Source organism: Danio rerio, chromosome 15, assembly GCF_049306965.1.
Source record: "Danio rerio strain Tuebingen ecotype United States chromosome 15, GRCz12tu, whole genome shotgun sequence".
Classification (NCBI taxonomy): domain Eukaryota; kingdom Metazoa; phylum Chordata; class Actinopteri; order Cypriniformes; family Danionidae; genus Danio; species Danio rerio.
In genome coordinates, this window is record NC_133190.1 from 5407008 (window position 1) to 5429206 (window position 22199).

Genomic DNA, 22199 nt, shown 5'->3' on the forward strand with positions numbered 1-22199 from the left:
TTCTAACTCCAGCTCTAGAGATGTAGTTGCATGCATATAAGTTTGCGACACAGTGTGCAAATGTTCGTTGGAACGATGGATTTGGGAAACACGAAATCAACGAATTATGTTTGTAACGACGGAACTTGCGACCTTGCTAACGATGGTTTTCGGAAACGCACCCAAGGACACCGACCCAACAGGACCGAGTTTAGACAGCCAAAAATAAAAAATTTCCATCATTTACAAACTCTTAAAATGTTCTAAAACAGTTTTTTTTTTTTGTCCTGTTGAAAAGATATTTTTTAGAATGCTGGAATCCTGTAACCATAGACATCCATAGTAGGAAAAACAAACACTATGCTGGTCAATGGTTACAGGTTTCCAACATTCTTCAAATTATGTATTTTGTGTGTGTGTGTGTACAACTTTTAAAAGTTAAAAAAAAAGCATAGCTTGTAAATGATAAAAATATTCAGTCAGATATTACCACTTGTTTTTTGTAAAAGAGTCTTATAACTTGTTGGCGCACAGCTGTCAGATTCAATCCATAAATCAGGGGGTTTAAAATAGGTGGTACAAGAAGAAATTCAAGAGCCATGAAATTGCGCACACTTTGTGGCAGATTCCTCGAACCATAACGACTGTACAACACATCAAACAACAACGCAGCAGTAACATTAATCAGTGAAAGCAGATGCGGCACACACGTTTGTATAAATTTGTGTCTGACTTCTGTTGACTTCATACACTTTTTAATCAGGTGAATGTATGAGCAAAATATCAATACTGCATGTCCAAAATATGTAAGAATAACAATGTACCCAAACACGTTATTAATAGTTGTAGAAAAACATGAAAGTTTTGCCACTGCCCAAATCTCACAGTATAACTTTTCAATAGTGGAGGCACATAAAGTGAGCCTAGCTATTAACACGATGAGAACAGACATGCAAACAAATGGAGCCAGCCAACAGAAAAGGATGCACTTAAGAATCATACGGCTTGTCATTATTGAATGATACTCCAGCGGTCTACATATTGCCACATACCTGTCATACGCCATCACCGTTAGTGTTGAAAAGTCACACAAAGCAGACGAATAAATGACAAATATCTGAATCAGACACCCAACATAAGAAATCACGTGATCATGGGCTAATAAATCATACAAGAATTTAGGATAGAAGCCAGAAGTACCAAAAAGCCCATTTACACAAAGATTACATATAAACATGTACATTGGCTCATGGAGCTTCTTATTTGACATTATAGTGAACATTACAGTGACGTTACAAAACACCATCAGAGGATAAAAGAGTGCGGTGAAAGAAAAAAACACAATTCTGTTCTCCATGGTTTCATTCAGACCGGAGAGTTTAAATACTGAGACGCTGGATTCATTCTCCAGCTGTTGCTGCATCTGGAATTAAATGTCATTTGTAAAATGTTACCATGAATAAGCTTTTTCAGCACCAACACACTTGAAATCTTACCATGTTCTCTGTTGGCATGCTTCCTGTGGCGTTTGAAAAGCTTCAACTTGGATTGCTATATATGGACACTGGTCTCATGCTAATTGCCTTGACCACACGTATTAAAAACAGTGTTGACAAGTTCTCTAAAGGATTCTTTACGCTGAAGATAAAATAAAACGTCAGTCTCTACCCATCTAAGGATGAAAAAAGAAAAAAAAGATTTGCATTGTCAGGAATAATAACCTTTTCAACCATATTTCTGCCACCAGTTTTCCCACCACATTTGAAACTAGTAATTAATAATCTATTTTTTTTACAGTTATTGTATTGAGAGCTGCCAATTTTTTCACAAATTCACTTACTATATAGTGCATAAATCGGTTACTAGTAGGGCCAGATGGAATCTGCCAGCCTGATCTCACGAGGAAAACGTAAGTATTTAAAAAAAAAAACTAAGATAACAGGATTGGTTTGCACAACAGAGGGCAGTGGGGCATATGGTACTTTAATTATTTTTTATTGTTTTTATAAAAATTTTATTAAAATTACTGATTTTATGGAATCATATTTATATTAGGAGGTATTTTAGGATTAAATTTTAATGTGTATGTATGTTACATGTTGTCTTGTTGGTGACGATGTACAGCAGAACCTTTTTTCTAAAACAAATTTCTCCTACGGGAGACAATAAATTTTACCTTGACCTTGACCTTGTTTTGTCAGTTTAGTGGCTAATTCATACGAATCAGTACGAGTTCAGATGTACGAAAATGTATGATTATCATGATGATATGATATGTCATTGGGTGATGCGCAAATCGTACTAAATAGTATGAATTAGATCTTATGAATTCATACGAATTAGCCACTAAATCAAAAAGTTATGAATTGCCGTGAGATTGCGTTGAATCCACGGACGGTTCTTGCTATTTTTGAGAATTTTGGTAAAAAAATCTGCGGAATTGTTTTGGAAGTATCATAACTAAAACCGTAGGGCCCTATCATACACCCGGCGCAGTGTGGCGCAAGGCGTGATGCAATAGTCTTTTGGTAGTTTCAGCTTGGCGCAAGAGTCGTTTTGAGGCGTTGCGCTACTCTGTTTGAATAGCAAATGCATTAGCGCTTATTTGTGCGCCCATAGGCGTTCTGGTCTAAAAAGAAAGGCGTTCTGAGGCGGACCGCTGGCGCGCTGCTATTTTGAGAAACTATAATAGATTTTTCATTAGACCAAAACTAGCCCGGTCTAAACTCCGGCGCAGAGTTGCGCCTCGCTTGCGCACTGCTTAACACGCACAAGAGAGCAATAGGCAAATATCTTTACATGTGAAAAAAATTAAATATTAAGGATATATATAGGATATAATAAGAATAGATATAGGATATAAATATAAAGGATTAAAATATTACAAAACATATTATTTTCTAGCCTTCATAAATATGAAAAATCACTGCTTTTATGTCTTCATCTTGGGAGGCTTTTTCAGTTCATTTCTAACAATTTGCTTTTGTATAATGCTATTATTATTAGCAGTATTATTTATTATATCCAAATGTATATTTGTTTTATTAAAAACAAGCTTAGATTTGCCCACCTGTCAGGTTTTAGATGTCAGTGTTTTAGGATATAACTCAGGTTTTTGAGCACATTTTGTTATTATTATTCATTTATTCGTTTGCTGGAAATTAAAACTGAATTTAGAAATAGTTTTGAAACGAATATTTGCGCTTAACAAACAAAAGTATTTATTTATAGACTAATTGATGTCTGTGCGTAAAGGTTTCCCTATCCAAGAGCGAAAGTGAAAGTAGATCAATTATCTCTCAATCTCACGCAGTAGATGCTCTGTTTAACTGTTTTCTGTTTAAAAACTGTCAACTGTCAACTGTTTGCTTCTGAAATGCTCATTTTTTCCACTTAGACTTACTTTGCGTCCTGTAAATGGCGAATGCGCTCTTGGCGCGACGCAGCTGGCTCTTAAAGGGAATGGGAGATGAGACTAATTGGTTTATTCTTAAAACACACCTATAACTCATTAAGAAAATAAACTCAACCCTTTTAGACCATGCGCCGAAGCGCAAGGCAGATTTCCCGTCCTTAAATTAGCAAAAAACGCGTCCTGACACGCCCTGAAAGCATTTGCGCCCTGCGTTTTGCGCATGGACCGTCAAAATAGAGCCATTAATATGTAAAATAAAAAAAAAATATCTTTTTAACTTTTATTTAATGTTTAAAATGCAAATCCAATTAGATTAACTTTATTTGGTAAACAAAGCAAGTCTTCTATATACTAAATCTACTAAAAGACAGAAAGTATTACTGTAGAAACAGTAACATTTAAATTTATTGTACTTCACACTTAGCTTACGATTTATACATAGCTTGTTTGGCGTGCTGTCCCGGGAGAGAGCCCTGAGCTCAAGGGATCCTCGAGCCCAGGGCTCCCTCCTTTCGCAGTGCAAGGGGAGATTGAGCTCAGGTCGATCTCAAACTCCTCCGCTGTTGAGGCCAAGGCAAACGTCCTAAGAGTAAGACATTAGGAAAAAGTTTTAGGCTTATTTTATTTATAATATGGACCACATTTGGATGGTGGGAGGAAACCGGTGAACCCGGGGGAACATGCAAACTCCACACAGAAATACCAGATGGCCCAGTGAGGACCCAACGCCATTGGTATTCTTGCTGTGAGGCATCAGTGCTAGTCACTGAGCCACTGTGCCGCCCATTCTTGATAAAGGTGAAACAAGGAGATGAAGGGGGTTTCTTACAGACAAATATAGTTGATAGTTGTAGAAAGGAAATGAGGGTATATATATATATATATATATATATATATATATATATATATATATATATATATATATATATATATATATATATATATATAGTGACTTGGGATCCTTTGATTGGAGGATCGTGATTAGCGAATGTGGACAGCTGGGTCAATCATGAGCACATGCTCCTCTCAAAATGAGTTTAAAATTAAACTTCATATAAATCAGATGAACATTTTAATATTAATCAATAATATTTTCAGTAATTAATTTAAAAACTGAATAAATATAGATTTACACGCATTTAATCCATTAAATAAACAGAATTAATCATGAGCTAGAAATCTGTGGAATTCTGCGCACGCAGATTCCATGTGGGCCTAACAATTAGGGCATATCACAGATAGTATGCTAATAGGAATGCTATTAATCTCACTAACTCAATTACTCTGGCATGTGTTTTACCAGCAGATTCGAAAACCTGGTACAAAACACTCAGTGTTGTGAAATAGAGGTGTAATTGGGCCATAAAAGTTAGGCCCTAACGCGACAGAATTCGGCCAGAGACCGACAAGTACATTTTGATTGGCAGTTTTTTAAAAGCCTAAACCCGTTTATAGCCCGACATTATTCAAACATGCACATGCACACAGCTCTTTTGCCTTTTTTCAAGAATGAGTCGTTTATATGTGTTTAAACATAATTTATTCGTAACAAACGTAGGCTATTGGCCACTTGGAAGTTAAAACAAAGAAATAAGTCCTCTGTAACATTGTAACATCAAAGTCTCTAAGTAGGCCTAGAGACTTAGAGGTGCATACACTTAGCCTTTAAATTGGCCATCACACTAATTAAGTCTTTCCTAATGTAACCCCGCCAGTCCTATGCCACCCAACCCGCTGCAAGCTGGTATCGAACTGGTGACCTTCCGCATGGGAGTCAGTTGCTCTAACAAGGAGACTGAAGACCATGGCCTCCAGTGTCTGTCGCTAAAGCATCTTTAGAGGTCAGAGAAGTGAGGTTTACCTGCACAGCACTTCATTAGCTGGCCTCCGTTAAACTAACAAATACAATTAAAATAAATAGTAAATTATGACGTGTATAATGAAATTAAGATAAAGGCTCTGTGGGATTTGTTTTGCCACTTTTTTTCACAATCTGGCATTAATGTGACGGTGAAGCTGAATATTAAAAGATTAATGCCAACCTTAGCCTAATGCCATCATATGGATTTACTTTCATCGGCTATACACCGGCCTCCCAGCTCCATGAATGTCGGTGCCGTCACTTATTGTTCCACGATCTGTAAATGTAGCTTGTGTGGATGCTACTGCGCTACTTGCTTAAAGTAATGTTCCCTACTAAAAAAAAAAACAGCTTAAACCAGCCTAGGCTGGTTAGCTGGTTTTAGGGTTTTTTGGTCATTTCCAGCCTTTTCCAGCCTGGTCTTAGCTGGTCAGGCTGGGAGATGACCAGCTAAACCCAGCTTAACCAGCCTAGCCAGGTTTGTAGCCCAGCCAAAACCAGCTATGTCCAGCTATGTCAAGCTGGTTTTAGGTGGATTTGGCTGGTCATTTTCCTAATGACCAGGCTGGAAATGGCTGGAAACCAGCCTGGAAATGGCCAAAAAACCCTCTAAAACCAGGATGGTCAAACAGCTAAAACCAGCCAACCCCCCTAGGCTGGTTTAAGCTTGATCTTTCAGCAGGGTTCGCTACAGAAAAGCTATTTGATTTAGAAAGAAGTGACGCTACCGCCATGCTACTGAGAAATGTAGTTAAGCTAGTAGCCTCACTACTTGTTGCGATGCTACTGCCCAACACTGGTTATTATTATTTATTGTAATTCAATATTTAACAGTCCATAATTTAGGTGGCCTCGGCAGACCAAAGGTTGTCCTGAATGCTGACACTTCTCAAGAACTTTGCTCAGCTAAGGCCTTTACCAGGACAACGCTGGACAGAAAATTACCTCCAGGACAATTGGTCTTAAGGCTGAGAAAAATGATTTGAGCAGACTTTGGTGTGGCAGCTATAACATGGGAGGATTCAAGTCCTTTTAATTTAAAGGTTTAGCCACCATAACATACCATTTAGTCCATCACATCCCGCAGCTGCTCAGATGAATTGATATCTGTGAAAAATTGATACCCTGGGCAAAAGAGCAGGTGCTGACTGACAGCTGATAACAAAATAGCGCCCTTTTCTCCTTTTCTGTATTTAATCTGTTCACAGGGTTTCATTATATTGTATTATTTTTGACAAGTTGTTTTACTATCGTTTATGACAGAAAAGTTCTTATTTGGGCAACGCAGTGGCACAGTGGGTGGTACAAACGCCTCACAGCAAGGTTAGAGCCTCGGCTGGGTCAGTTAACGTTTCTGTGTAAAGTTTCTCTTTATGTTCTCCCCTTGTTCGTGTGGGTTTCCTCTGGGTGCTCCGGTTTCCTTCACAAGTCCAAATACATGTGGTACAGGTGAATTGGATAAGCTAAATTGTCCGTAGTGTATGTATGTGATTGAGGGCATCCGCTGCATAAAACATATGTTGGATAATTTGGCGGTTCATTCCGCTGCGATGACCCAGGATTAATAAAGCCGAAAATAAAATAAAAGGATGTTATAGCAAAATACAATTTTACATGAACATGAATGCATAAGCTTAAATGCACAAAGTCCATCCAAAAATGTCCAGAAACATTCTTATTAAGTGAAAGCTGATCAAACGTTGCTTAATTTTTCTGCCTAACAACATGCTTTATTCATGGTAAAATCATTGTATTATGCAGCCATTTGTGGCTAACTTGTTCACAATTAGAATTATTTTCCCGGATCTTTTCCCGAAGCACAGGATCTTTTCACTTTTACTTAGATATTCTCTGTTGTTTTCCTGAAAAACATGTTAATAATTTCCTGGCGTACTGTTTTCATTTTTAGCCCATAAATGAGAGGGTTTAAAATGGGTGGTACTAGTAGGAATTCCATGGCCATGAAGTTACGCAGACTTTGTGGCACATTCTTTGAGCCATAGCGAGTAAACAGTACATCAAACAACATGGCAATTGTCACATTCATCAATGCGAGAATGTGCGGCACACATGTTTGTATGAATTTGTTCTTGTCCTCTATTGATTTCCTGCACTTTCTCATTAAGTAGATGTACGAGCAAAACACCAACACCGCATGCCCAAAATATGTAAGAATAACAATGAACCCAAACACGTTATTTACAGTTGTAGAAACACATGAAAGTTTCGCCACTGCCCAAATCTCACAATATAACTTTTCGATAGTAGAGCCACATAAAGGCAGCCTAACTAGCAATAAAATCAGAAAAGAGATGGAAAATATCGCAGGCAGCCAACAGAAAAGAATACATTTAAAAATTTTCTGATTAGTCATTATTGAATGATACTCCAGGGGTCTACATATTGCCACGTACCTGTCATACGCCATCACGGTTAGTGTTGAGAAGTCACAAATAAGATATGAATAAATGACAAGTATCTGTATCATACATCCAGCATAAGAAATCACTTGATCCTGGGCTAACAAATCATACATGAACTTAGGGTAGAATCCAGAAGTGCCATAAACCCCATTTACACATAGATTGCATATAAACACATACATTGGTTCATGAAGCTTCTTATGTAAGAAAATAGTCAGGATTACAGTAACATTACAGAGGACAACCAGAGGATAAAACAATGCGGTGAAAGATAACAAAACATATCTGTTCTCCATTGTTTCACTCAGAGCAGAGAGTGTAAAGACTGAGACGCTGGACTCATTCTTCCACAGTGACTGCATCTTGAATAATATGCCAATATTATATGGACTTTTTACATGAAAACTAATTAGAAAACAAATTATTCGTAAACATCAATTAATTTGAATAGCCACAGTAGGAATCTGTAGATGAAGAAGCACAAACAATGACAAGAAATTCTCAAACAGTAGCATACAGTACATAGTTGTATCAGTATAACATAATTCTCACCGTGTTCACTGTTTGCATGTTTCCTGTTGGGTTTCGTTATGCTTCAACTTGGTTTGCTTTATATGGGCGCTGGTCTCATGCTAATTGCCTTGACCACAAACATTGAAAGCAGTTTTAACAAGCTCTCTAAAGACTATATTCTCTTAAGTTAAAATGCTGAAACTGCCTCTTTATAACCGCATGAGTAGATCAAGCAAAAATAACATTTACATTTAGTCATTTAGCAGACGCTTTTAGCCAAAGCGACTTACAAATAAGGACAAGGAAGCAATTTACACAATTATAAGAGCAACAATGAATAAGTTCATTCATTTTATTGTCAGCTTAGTCCCTTTATTAATCTGGGGTCGCCACAGTGAAATGAACCGCCAACTTATCCAGCAAGTTTTTACACAGCAGATACCCTTCCAGCCGCAACCCATCTCTGGGAAACATCCACACACACACTCATACACTACGGACAATTTAGCCTACCCAATTCACCTGTACCACATGTACCACGGAGGAAACCCACGCGAAGGCAGGAAGAACATGCAAACTCCACACAGAAATGCCAACTGAGCCGAGGTTCGAACCAGCGACCCATCGCCACTCCGTCGCCCCTTTTCGTACATTAAGTACAAAATTAGTGTGGGAAAATAGAGCACTTTTAGTACATTACTAAAAAGTGTACTAAGTATACTTAAATAAAGTGTATTTTAGTGCACTTTTTTTTCCCCTGGGATTTAAGATTGCATCTACATGCTACGGAACCCCGGAAGGGACGTATTGGAGGAGAAAAAAATTGGCTGGGTGAAAAAAAATAATGGGTGAAAGAAAAAAATGGGTGGGAGGAAAATATATATTTCTAAGTTTTTGCGTTCCCTCGCAAGGATGTTTCTCCACAAACACTTCCTGTTCACTTCACTCATGTAAACCCTCCCGTTTTTGCCGAAATTCTCCCGTATTTTACCATTCTATCCCACTTTCTTTACATTAATACTGTGCGCTGACTGACAGACGCGCTCCATACAATAAACTGATCCCAGATCAGCGTCTGTACACGCCATTTACAGAGGAGTGGGTGTATGTTTAAACAGACAAATACACTAATAATATGAAACATCTTTGTCCTGCATGTTTTATTTTAAACAGCTTATTTTCTCTTAAATGAGCACAAACAGTTTCTAAAGTAATGGACTGCTTTCATTATAGATCTGTGCATTCTTACAGAGACACCTCTGTTATCAAACTAAACAAAACATGAGATTCATTTGCTGCTCACTTGTTTGATAACAGAAGTGTCTCTTTAAATGGCACGTACAGACGCTGATCTGGGATCAGTTTATTGTACGAAGCGCGTCTGTCAGTCAGCGCTTATACATGCATTCACTGGTTCAGAGGTTGCAAAGTGAAAGGCGACGATCAGCGCACAGTAATGTAAAGAAAGTGGGGTAGAATGGTAAAATATGGGAGAATTTCAGCAAAAACAGGAGGGTTTATGTGAGTGCAGTGAACAGGAATTGTTTGTGGTGAAACAGTTTTGCGAGGGAACGCAAAACATCTTTGCGAGATAACGCAAAACTTTGCGAGGGAACGCAAAACTTTGCAAGAAAACGCAAAAACTTAGAAATATATATTTTCCTCCCACCCATTTTTTTCTTTCACCCATTTTTTTTTTCACCCAGCCAATTTTTTTCTCCTCCACTACGTCCCTTCCGGGGTTCCGTGACATGCCTACTAATTCTAATCAGATTATAAATAGACTGCTAGGTTGGGGTTAGGGTTAATGTAACTTGACGTGTACTTGCAAAGTTTCTTATAGTCAGTTAAATGTCTGTTGAAGGAGCAGTATCAGTAGATATTAAGCAGACAGTCTACTAATATTAAAGTGAGAACTAATTTGCATGTAGTGGCAACGTTTTAGTCAACAAAATGTGCAATAGGTGCCATCAAAATATGTTCACCATCAAAAAAATGAATGTAATCAGATTACAGCGAGGTTGGCTCTGGATTCAACAGACAACAACAATTGCAAGAACACCTGAAGTAATAATTATAGCAATGTTCATCATCATAATAATGATACACTATGCTTCACGACAATGCTGTTGCCTGGAAGAAGTGGCCTTTGTGCAGCAGGATAATGCGATCTGCCACACTGCGCATGTCAGTTGTGATATGAAGAAAATGAATAAGGGTTGCCCTGGCCTCTATATTTCCCAGATCAGACTTTGTCTAGTCATGTACCGTAAACCACTGGGGCATGTACGCCAAGCAAAAACTGATTGTGTGGGCTAGATCTGGGCCAGAGAAATTTTGCTATGTGGGAATACACTACTACATAGTTAAAGCAATACACTACTAATACCAAACAGTGTTCTCAAAAAAAGTATACATATTATATTAGAGTTATTATTAGAGTTTTTACTTTACATAAACATACAAAAATGACTGCATGCATCTAAATACAAGTATTGTTGTTGATAAGAATGTGTTGTAAGGATATTTTATTTTTTGTAGGTAACTTACTTTATTCATGTCCATTTAAAAGTAAAATCTTTGTAATATTCAGTCCTTTGTGCCTCATTGTTTTGTGTTCTCAGTAATTCATTTACTATTATTATTTGTGATAAAGAACAAGCATACAATTTAACAGCATACAAGACTTTCATTTTAAATATTCACTTAGATCTGGGCCAGAGAAATTTTGCTATGTGGGAATTTACTACTAATAGTTAAAACAGTACACTACTAATACCAAACAGTGTTGTCAAAAAAGCATACGTATTATATAAGAGTTTTTACTTTACATAAACTCACAAAAATGACTGCAAGTATGTGAATACAAGTATTGTTCACCAACAGAGAAATGTTGTGAACACATGTTGATAAGAATGTGTTGTAAAGATATTTTATTTTATATTAAAGTAACATGCATAAACTCTGCAGACCCGGTACGTCATCGACTTTCGCTTTAAGATTTAAAGAGCTAGCATTGCACCAGACCCCCTGAAGTGGATTCTTTTGAAAGTGTAGAATCTATATTTTATGCACATATGCATGACTTTGGTTTTTATTCTACTGTACAAAAGTTATTTACACCCATCCGATATTTATACCCGAGTTAGGTATTTTACATTGGTTCATTTTCGTATTTTTCAAATGACACATGTACAAGTTATAGCTCAAATGAAAGCTCTTGCCGGTGCTCATACGGGTCTTGCATTCTTTTTACTGAATTATATTCACGTGTCAAACAGTTGCTGAATGAATTGTAGTGTTTCTATGGCGCAGAAATGAAAACAATACATTTATGATCACTAAGCAGCCCCAGATAGCACAGACAGCAGTCATCTCTTACCTTATGCTGTGCGCTTCAGGGCCATTTCTCCTCTGTTTTTGAGGTGATGTGCATAAGTAATCCTTTTATATGTCTGACGTGGTCCAAACACAGTGAATTATGTTTGATCAAACAAAAGAATAGTGAAATATGAAAACAATGATCGATCCCTGTGGCTTGTATAGGACCTCTCATCAGTTGGAATACAATAGCTTTTGCATAGATTATGGTAGTCACATTTTTCTGTTTTTCTATGATTACAGACATGTGCAGGAACCACTAAAATTAATTACAGCACGCTAGACCACACAGAACCTAAAAGTTACACTTTCAAATTTGAGTTTATAAAAAAAAAAAATACAAAAAGTGCCTCTTTTTTTAGGTGTTTATTATAACACAGACAACATATACAGTTATTTTAAACACTTTCAATAGAGTTTTATGAAAATTCCCTTTGGTTTTCTTTAAAATGATACCAAATTTTTGCATTTACACCTCTGCATGTGGATTTGGGAAGCTTTTAAATTTGGGTTGGCAAAATCCAGGCGGAAATCCCAAAATAACAGCAGTTTAACTGCTTAAATTCATGTCCTCGAATACATCTTCATCATAGTAAAATCTTTGTAATATTCAGTCCTTTGTTCCTCAATGTTTTGTGTTCTCAGTAATTCATTGACTATTATTATTTGTGATAAAGAACAAGCATACAATGTAAAAGCATACAAGACTTTCCTTTTGAATATTCACTTAGATATCTCCAGTTGTTTTCTGGAAAACAATCGTATAACTTCCTGGCGTACTGCGGTGAGATTTAACCCATAAATGAGAGGATTTAAAAAGGGTGGAATGAGTATGAATTCAAGAGCCATGAAATTGCGTAGATTTTGAGACACATTCTTTGACCCATAACGACTGAAGAGTACATCAAACAAAAAAGCAACAGTCACGTTGAGCAACGAAATCATATGTGGCACACATGTCTGCATGAACTTGTGCCTGCTCTCTATTGACTTCTGACACTTTCTAATCAAGTAAATGTATGAACAAAATATCAATATTGCATGTCCAACATATGCAATGATAACAATGTACCCAAACACGTTATTTAGAGTCGTGGAAAAGCATGAAAGCTTTGCAACTCCCCAAATCTCACAGTATAACTTTTCAATTCGAAAGCCACATAAAGTGAGTCTAGCTATTAACAGAATGAGAACAGCCATGCAGAAAAATGGAGACAGCCAACAGAAAAGAACACATTTAAGAATTTTTTGATTGGTCATCATTGAATGATACTCCAGTGGTCTACATATTGCCACATACCTATCATACGCCATCACAGTTAGTGTTGAAAAGTCACAAAAAACCGATGAATAAATGACAAATATTTGAATCAGACAGCCAGCGTAAGAAATCACATGCTCAGGGGCTAATAAATCATACATGAACTTAGGGTAGAAGCCTGAAGTGCCGAAAATTCCATTTATACAAAGATTACATAAAAAGATATACATTGGCTCATGGAGCTTCTTATGTAAGAAAATAGTCAAAATCACTGTTACATTACAAAAGATAACCACAGGATAAAACAATGCCGTGAAAGATAACAAAACATATCTGTTCTCCATTGTTTCATTCAGACCAGAGAGTGCAAATACAAATACATTTGATTCATTCTTCAATGGTGACTGCATGTTTCAAAATATGCAGTTGTTATCTGAAGTTAATTCGTAATTAAAGTTATTAGAAAACTGATTAGACAATGAAGCTTGCGTTAGTCTGAAATGCCACGGTTGGAAATCTGTAGATGAACAACAAATACCGACAAAAACATCAACTATCAGCAGCATACAATGATTTACAAAGTTACAAAACAGTTGGAATCTCACCATGTCCTGTGCAAATCTGAAATGAATTGCAAAGGATAGATTTGGTTTGCTTTATATGGACACTGGTCTCATGCTAATTGCCTTGACCACAAATACTGAAAACAGTCTAACAAGCTCTCTAAAGACTTCTTTCTCTGAATTTAAAATACTGTATCTGCCTTTTCTATGCCAGTCATATTCCTGACTTGAACTTCATGAAAAAAATATATGTAATAAATAATAATTTACTTCGATTTATAAATAACCTTTTTTTATTTGCCTGAATACAGGCATGCAAGTGTATTTTGGTACTGTTTATTGCAGTTATATGCACAGTCTTGTCATCATAGTGCGAGCTGATCTAATGCGCTCTGAAAGTGCATTTAAAAATTGTACATTTATTCATTCTTTTTCTTTTTTGGCTTAGCCCCTATATTAATCAGGGGTTGCCACAGCGGAATGAACCACCAACTTATCCAGCATATGTTTTATGCAGCGCATTTGGGTAACACTTTAGAATAACTATCCGTTATAACTAGTTAATAGACCATTAATAAACTGTTAGTTAACAAGTTATAAATGACTTGTTAAATAAAAGTTAATAGTTTGTTAATTATTTACAACTGTGCCTTATAGATGGGCAATGGATAACTTACAAGCCGTTAGTTGACAAGTTTTAAATGACTTCTTAACTGTATTTTAATGATTTATAACTATACCTAATACATTTTTAAGAGATCACGAACAAGCTGTTAGTAAATTACTTAATAAAGACTTGTTAAGTATCAGTTATGGTGTGTATATGTTATTGGGACGTTATTCTAAAGTTGCAGATAGCAGAAAGTGTGAGTAAATATAATAGTTAAGTGTTAGTTATTAGCTTAAGCATGTTATTGGGATGTTATTCTAAAGTTGCAACTATTCCTCATTTACTAACAGTTAATAAATGAAAAATATCTGCAACTTTAGAATAACGTCCCAATAACATATATACACTATTAACAGATACTTAACTAGCCTTTATTAAGTTATTTACTAACAGCTTGTTCATGATCTATTACTAATTTATTAGGTATAGTTATAAATCATTAAAATCATTACAGTTAAGAAGTCATTTACAACTTGTCAACTAACGGCTTGTAAGTTATCCATTGCCCATCTATAAGGCACAGTTGTAAATAATTAACAAACTATTAACTATTAACTTTTATTTAACAAGTCATTTATAACTTGTTAACTAGCAGTTTATTAATGGTCTATTAACTAGTTATAACAGATAGTTATTCTAAAGTGTTACCCGCATTTGTTTCCAGCTGCAACCCATCACTGAAAAACACCCATACATTCTCATTCACACACATACACTAAGGACAATTTAGCTTACCCAAGTCACCTATAGCGCATGTCTTTGGACTTGTTGGGGAAACTGGAGCACTCGGAGGAAACCCACGTAAACACCGGCAGAAGATGCAAACTCCACACAGAAACCACAGCTCGAACCAGCGACCTACATGCTGTGAGGCGAGAGTGCTACCCACTTCACCACCGCGTCACCATAAACTGTCCATCAACACATATATACCAGATGAATTGTAATGTTACTCTTATTTCAGAATATTTTGTTATTTTCTTTAAATATTTTGGAATAACTATTGAATTTGAAATGACATGCGTTAATTGCGAACACACAAAATGGAACTGAAAATTTATGGAATTCAGTTATTCCCAGTCACCAATTCCTAAAAAAGTTGAGACATTTTGTAAAATCAAGAATCTGCGATTAGTTATTCCTCTTTAAATTTGATTTAATTGACAAAGAGTAGAAAATAAAATATTTCCGCCAGTTTTTCTGATGCAAAATCAAAGTAAAAAGGTTCATATCTGAATTAAACCATTTAGAAAGAAATCAAATTAAATCACTTTTATTGTCACATCATCAGCAGCACGATGTGGGAAAAGCTTAGTTGGTGGCTCCAGACAGTGCAAAATACAGACAGTGCAAAATACAACAGCATACTCCCAAAAAAACAGGACAATGTGAGATTGACAGCGATATGTACAATGAATAGGTGAACACATAGTTGTCGGCAGTATTGTTTCAAGTATGGATTGGTTAAAGTGCGGTGCATTCTACATATTGATGGTGTGCAGTGAGGGGTATGGAAGTGTCTGTGTGGGGTGTGTTAAATGTTCATTAGCCTGATAGTCTGAGGGAAGAAGCTTTCCTTCTGTGGGCTGGTGCGTGACCGGATGCAGCAGAACTGTCTGCCTGAGGGTAGTAGAGAATAGTCTATAGCTTTGGTGGCTGGAGTCGCTGATGATTGTCTTGGCTTTCCTCATGCACCGCCTGGTGTAGATGTCTTGGTGGGAGGGAAGCTCACCTCCTACTATGCGTCCAGCAGTTTGCACAATCCTATGTTGGCCTTTGCGGTAGCTGCTTGTGCTATTTCCATACCAGGTGGTGATGCAGCCAGTGGTACCTTCCAACCCTTCCCCCCCAACCCCTCCCTCGCTCTTCAGTTTCAGATCTCTCCACCCCCCTCCCTCCCCCTGAGCCAGACAGGATGCTCTCCACAGGGCATGTGTAGAATGAGCGGAGGATGTGGGGGTTCATTCCAAACCTCCTGAGATGCCTGAGGAAGAAGAGGCGTTGTTGTGCCTTCCTCAGCACTGCGTCTGTGTGAGCAGTACATGTCAATTTAAAAAAATCATGATAAATTAGGGCTTTTTGATTGGGTGTAAAAAGAGCTTTTCAATCTTCGGAAGTAAAGCTTGATTATGGCTTATCATGTAGTGCTAAAAGTCATGTAGTGTCAAACAAATTGAAAGTTACATTTAAGAAAGTGTGTTAGAAGTGTGAGTCCCATTGTTACTCACAAAAACGGTTAACACTTGGGAATATCTGCAACCCAAGCTCATTCTGGAAACGTAGCCCCGCGGACGTTTCAGGAGACCGCGATTTATGTGGCCGGAGGTACGTATGGAAGCGTTTAGTTTTTTTCAAGCGAACGCTGCGGGGCGGTTTGGCGCCGCTCCGCTCCTCCTCTTCGCGCTCGCCGGCCGACGGCTCGCCTCCGAGTGGAGGGCTTTCCCGATGCAACCAGTTTGTCCGCTTAGCTCACAGCGTTGCGAAGGAGGAGCGGAGGCCCCGGAGGAGGAGGAGGAGCCGGCCGCGGGGACGATGACCAGGATCGAGTCCGGGGAACAGCGGTTCCAGAAATCAGGTAAGACGAAAAACAGAATCCGAAAAATAAGGGCGAGAACGCGGCGGGATCCGAAAACGCGGTCGAAATCAAAGACAAGGGCTTTTGCTCTTTTTTTTTTTTCTGGATGGCTTTTGCAAACCGTCGCTCGGGTTTAGGGAAGGAGGAAGAGGAGGAGGAAGAGGAAGAGGAGGGCGACCGGGTCGACCGATCCGGCGGCTTTTTGCGCAAGAACAGCGCGGGCGCGAACAGCGCGCGCTCCCGAGAGGCGCCCGAGACGTGAAAAAGCGCGCATAGCGGCCTCTCGCGGATCCGCGAAAACAAAAAACGCTCGAACACGTACCTCCCGGGACCTATCTCGCGGTCCACAGTACCGTCTACGGGGCTACGTTTCCACAATGAGCCCGGGTTTAAAATCTGAGAATTATAGTCAGATATAATCTGCTGAGCATACCCTACTGACCATGTGAGCCAGTTCCGCATATGTGGGACTAAAAGTGAGCCTATCTACTGTGGCCACCATGTGATGGTGTCAACCTGTGGTCTCTAAACCTGCTATGCCAACTCAGCTGTCAACTTTATGGGGATAAATGCTTATGACTGCATGAAGTAAAGACAGCGGGGGAGGTGCTTATAATCATGCAAAGGTGAGTGAGTTATTTGGAGGCGGTGTTAAGGCTGAGGTGAGTTATGATTGCGCAAACTGAAGCCCGGGGGGATAACCCATCTCTGGGAAACATCCATAAACAGCCTACCCAATTCACCTGTACTCCATGTCTTTGGATTGTGGGGTAGACTGTAGCATCCGGAGGAAACCCACGTGAATGTGGGGAGAACATGCAAACTCCACAAAGAAACGGCAACCGACCCAGCCGAGGCTTGAACCAGCAACCTTCTTGCTGTGAGGCGACAGCACTACCTACTGCGCCACTGTGTCACCGAATGACATTCCTCCTCGGAAAAAAGTATCCGTTGAACTTTTCCAGGACAACGGAAACGACGGAAAAACATTCAAAATCTTCAAGGGCACCGGATTAACATGTCACGGTCCCACTTTATATTAAGTTGCCTTAACTAATATGTACTTACAAACTAATAGTTTGTTACAATGTACTTATTGGTAAATACATGTATTTACTGTGTACTTATGCTTGATTAAATACATGTATTTAATTACATCTGTAACTATCTTTTGTAATTACATTTGTAAATACACTGTTGACCATCCCTTACACCTTAACCCACCCTTAAACCTACCCATACCACCAAACTTGTCCGTAACCCAACCTCTATCCCAACTCAAATGCACCACAAGTGTTCTCAAATACATTATAAACACAGTAAGTACATTGTATTTATTTTTTGATGTAAGTACATAGTAGTTAAGGACACTTAATATAAAGTGGAACCGCCATCAACCATCGATAATTATATACAGTAAGTTGGCTGTTTTTTTGTATGATAATTCTTCATCAATAAACTTAGAATAACTCGTAATATGTCTTGTATTCAGTATGAAGTGACACTTTAAGTACACTAATCTTGTGTACCTGTTACCTTTAATTTACCAAACAGTCATTTTGGGCAGTATCGGCATCAGATCGGGATCCCCGATACTCGCCTTCATTTTACTTGGTATCAGATACCAGTGGTATCGCACATCACTACTTATCAACACAGATTGCCTCCATCACACAGACAATAAAATAACTCAACAGCCTTTTATTAAAATAGTAATTATATTATAGAGCTGTATTTTACACAATCACAAGAGAGAGAGAGAGAGAGAGAGAGAGAGAGAGAGAGAGAGAGAGAGCATTCATAAACATTCAGAATATTTGGTTGATCCAAAATACCATTGTGTACATACAACTGTGTGGTACAGACTTTTTTTTCGAAGGCCCTCAACCTCATTTCATACCTAATTATTGTAACATGTAAACCTCTTGTATATTATTGTATTAATTTATTTAATCTAAAAGAATAACTGCCATGATATATCTTTACACATTTATTCCAGTCATTCTAAGATGCAGAAAACAGGATATTTAGACGATGTAATATTCACTTCAACATTTACCATGATATAAAGGTCACACTTTACAATAAAGTTCATTAAGTAATGCATTTACTAACATGAACAAACGATGAACAATACATTTACTACAGTATTTATTCATGTTAGTAAAGGTTAGTTAATGAAAATACAGTTGTTCATTGTTAGTTCATGTTAACTCATGGTTCATTAACTAATGTTAACAAGCACGGACTTGAATGTTAATTATTCATTCATTTTCTTGTCGGCTTAGTCCCTTAATTAATCCGGGGTCGCCACAGCGGAATGAACCGCCAACTTATTCAGCAAGTTTTTACGCAGCAGATGCCCTTCCAGCTGCAACCCATGAATGTTAATAATGCCTTAGTAAATGTTCAATTATGATTAAATGCTGTACAAGTGTTGTTCATGATTAGTTCATGTTAGTAAATACATTAACTAATGAACCTTACTGTAAACTGTTACCGATATAAATCTTATAAACATCCATAAATATGATTCCTTTAGACTTTTATTAGTATTTCAATCATGGTAAAACACATAACTCATGGGATTCTTTGACTTGATAAACTATTTCCTTGTACATCCACTCATAAATTAGATTACTACCCATTATGTGAATCGTCTTTATATATCAAAAATATATTTTAGAGCTCATTTTCAGCATAAGATCCCGTGCCCTGATCAAATATCTACTAAAATATTCAGTAAGATATAATTAAAACATTTTCTACACTCTAAAACATGCTGGGTTATTCCAACACAATTATTATTTTCCCCATCGTCACAATCTTTCTAAAAACCTTTCACATTTGTCTCTTGGAAAACAGTCTCATAACTTCCTGGCGTACTGCTGTCAGTTTTAACCCATAAATGAGGGGATTTAAAATGGGTGGTAGGAGTAAAAATTCAAGCGCCATAAAATTACGCAGACTTTGAGGCACACTCTTCGAGCCATAACGACTGAACAGTACATCAAACAAAAAAGCAGTTGTCACATTGATTAATGAAAGCAGATGCGGCACACACGTTTGTATGAATTTGTGCCTGCCCTCTATCGACTTCCTACATTTTCTGATTAAGTACATGTATGAGCAAAAAACCAATACTGCATGTGTAAAATAAATAATAATGATGACAAACCCAATCACATTATTTACCGTCGTGGAAAAACAGGACAGTTTAACAACTGACCAATTTTCACAATATAGCTTTTCAATACTAGAGCCACATAAGGTTAATCTTGATGTTAATGTAACTAGAAGGCACAAGCAAGACATGGGAGGAAGCCAACAAAAAAGGATGCATTTGAAAACCATGCGAGTAGTCATTACAGAATGATACTCCAGTGGTCTACATATTGCCACATACCTGTCATACGCCATGACTGTTAGTGTTGAAAAATCACACAGAAGAGATGAATAAATGACAAAGATCTGAATCAGACACCCAACATAGGAAATCACTTGATCTTGGGATAATAAATCATACAAGAATTTAGGGTAGAAGCCAACAGTGCCAAAAAGTCCATTTACACACAAACTACATATAAACACATACATTGGCTCATGGAGCTTCTTATGTGAGATTATAGTGAAAATCACGGTTACATTACAAAAGACAATCAAAGGATAGTACAGTGCAGTTAAAGAAAACAAGACATATCTGTTTTCTGTTGTTTCATTCAGAGCAGAGAGTGTAAATATTAAGACGCTGGACTCATTCTTCAGTGCTGGCTGCATCTTGAAAGAAATGCAGTTACTGTGTATGTTTTGTTATGGGAAATGATGAGAAAATTGGACATGATATTAATTTGATTTATCGCAGTGTGTAAAACATCACCAGCAAAGCAAATGTAAAGCCCTCAAAACTCTTTCAATTACAAAACTGTTGTATTGAAATCTTACCAAGTTCCCTGTTTGCATGCTTCCCGGTGTGCTTTTCAAAAGCTTGAACTTGGTGTGCTATATATGGACACTGGTCTCATGCTAATTACAATGAAAAAAGTTTAACAATCTCTCTTAAGGCTTCTTTCCTCGTCATTAAAAATAGCTAACAATCTATACCAGTTGTTGCACACAGATTATATATAAATAAATATATATATATATATATATATATATATATATATATATATATATATATATATATATATATATATATATATATATATATATATATATTATAGGTGAGCATAGATACAATTTTTTAATCTTGGTATTAATCTAAAATGGCTCATTTGAAGGTAACACTTTATAATAACTACACACTATAAATCATTTATTAAGCCTTAGCAAATAGTGAATTCATTATCTGTTAAGCATTAACTCTACATTAATAAACGTTAGTAAGCAGTTTATAACTGCAGCTACAAATGCTCTATTCTTGACTTATAAGCACCTATATAATGTGGTTAATTATTGTATTTTGAATGAATGTTTTATTTTTCATTACTAAATTAAGTATCGAATTATTTACAAACCGTTTGTATTTAAGAGTAGTTGAGTAGGTTTTTAGGAATATTCAGAATGAGTTAGTAAATGATTAATAAACTATTAAAATCAACGTTTAAATGTCTTTTTATTCGGGCATATAATAATAGTCAACTAATATGTTAATAAATGCTTTACTAACTCAACTTCATGCAGTTTTGTGACCTAATCTAAAGTGAGGACTATTCATGCTTTGTAAATCCCTTATAAATGACTATTAAAGGCTCAGTATCAAATGAACGATAATCTGTGCAATCTTTCTAAAAAGTTAAATTACTGTAAAGTTTAAACATTGCAAAATAACAGGAGTGTCAAAATATGACATCCAACTGGATGAAACAACAATATAATAATTAAACATTATAATAAGATGTAATGTTTAAACTCTACACTGATTCTATTTTAGATAAGATTGCAAAGATTTATTTTTCATTTGAAGTACAGTTTCATTTGTGTATCTTTAAATGAATAGAAATGAATAATGTCTTTTTTTCCTGTTTAGAATTTAACTGAGCCTTTATTTGTCATTTATAAAGGATTTATAAACCATGAGTAGTCCTTACTTTAGATTAGGTCACAAAACTGCATGAAGTTGAGTTAATAAAGCATTTATTAACATATATAGTAACCATTAATATATGCCTGAATAATAAGATATATTAACGTTGATTTCAATAGTTTATTCATTATTTACTAGCTCATTCTGAATGATCCTAAAAACCCTCAACTACTCTTAAATACAAACAGTATGTAAATAATTCGATACTTAATTTAGTAATGAAAAATAAATCATTAACAGAGTATGAAAATACAATTATTAACCACATTATATAGGTGCTTATAAGTCAAGAATGGAGGATTTTTAGCTGCAGTTATAAACTGCTTTCTAACACTTATTAATGTAGAGTTAATGCCTAACAGAAAATGAATTCACTATTTGCTAATGCTTAATAAATGATTTATATTGTGTATTTATTATACATATAAGTCTTTGAGAACGGGTTTCTCAAGCCAGTTGGCGCATTAGTCCA

At 36.7% G+C, this 22199-nt stretch overlaps 6 protein-coding genes across 7 annotated transcripts in view; 1 reads left to right on the plus strand and 5 right to left on the minus strand.

Moving 5' to 3' along the window:
* brwd1 (bromodomain and WD repeat domain containing 1) overlaps positions 1-22199 on the minus strand; it is a 1114832-nt gene that overhangs the window by 365680 nt on the left and 726953 nt on the right. The gene's annotated exons all lie outside the window — the stretch shown is intronic.
* The window catches only part of mxf (myxovirus (influenza virus) resistance F), a 250491-nt gene that overhangs the window by 88881 nt on the left and 139411 nt on the right, over positions 1-22199 (plus strand). The window lies entirely within an intron of this gene.
* Positions 455-1402, minus strand: or62c1 (odorant receptor, family 62, subfamily C, member 1). The gene is given in 1 exon segment (NM_001128383.1): positions 455-1402. A coding segment is annotated over 1 exon segment (948 nt).
* Positions 7096-8040, minus strand: or62c4 (odorant receptor, family 62, subfamily C, member 4). The gene is given in 1 exon segment (NM_001128392.1): positions 7096-8040. A coding segment is annotated over 1 exon segment (945 nt).
* or62c2 (odorant receptor, family 62, subfamily C, member 2) lies at positions 12296-13243 on the minus strand. The gene is given in 1 exon segment (NM_001130799.1): positions 12296-13243. A coding segment is annotated over 1 exon segment (948 nt).
* Positions 19483-20418, minus strand: or62c6 (odorant receptor, family 62, subfamily C, member 6). Its single transcript, NM_001128397.1, is given in 1 exon segment — positions 19483-20418. A coding segment is annotated over 1 exon segment (936 nt).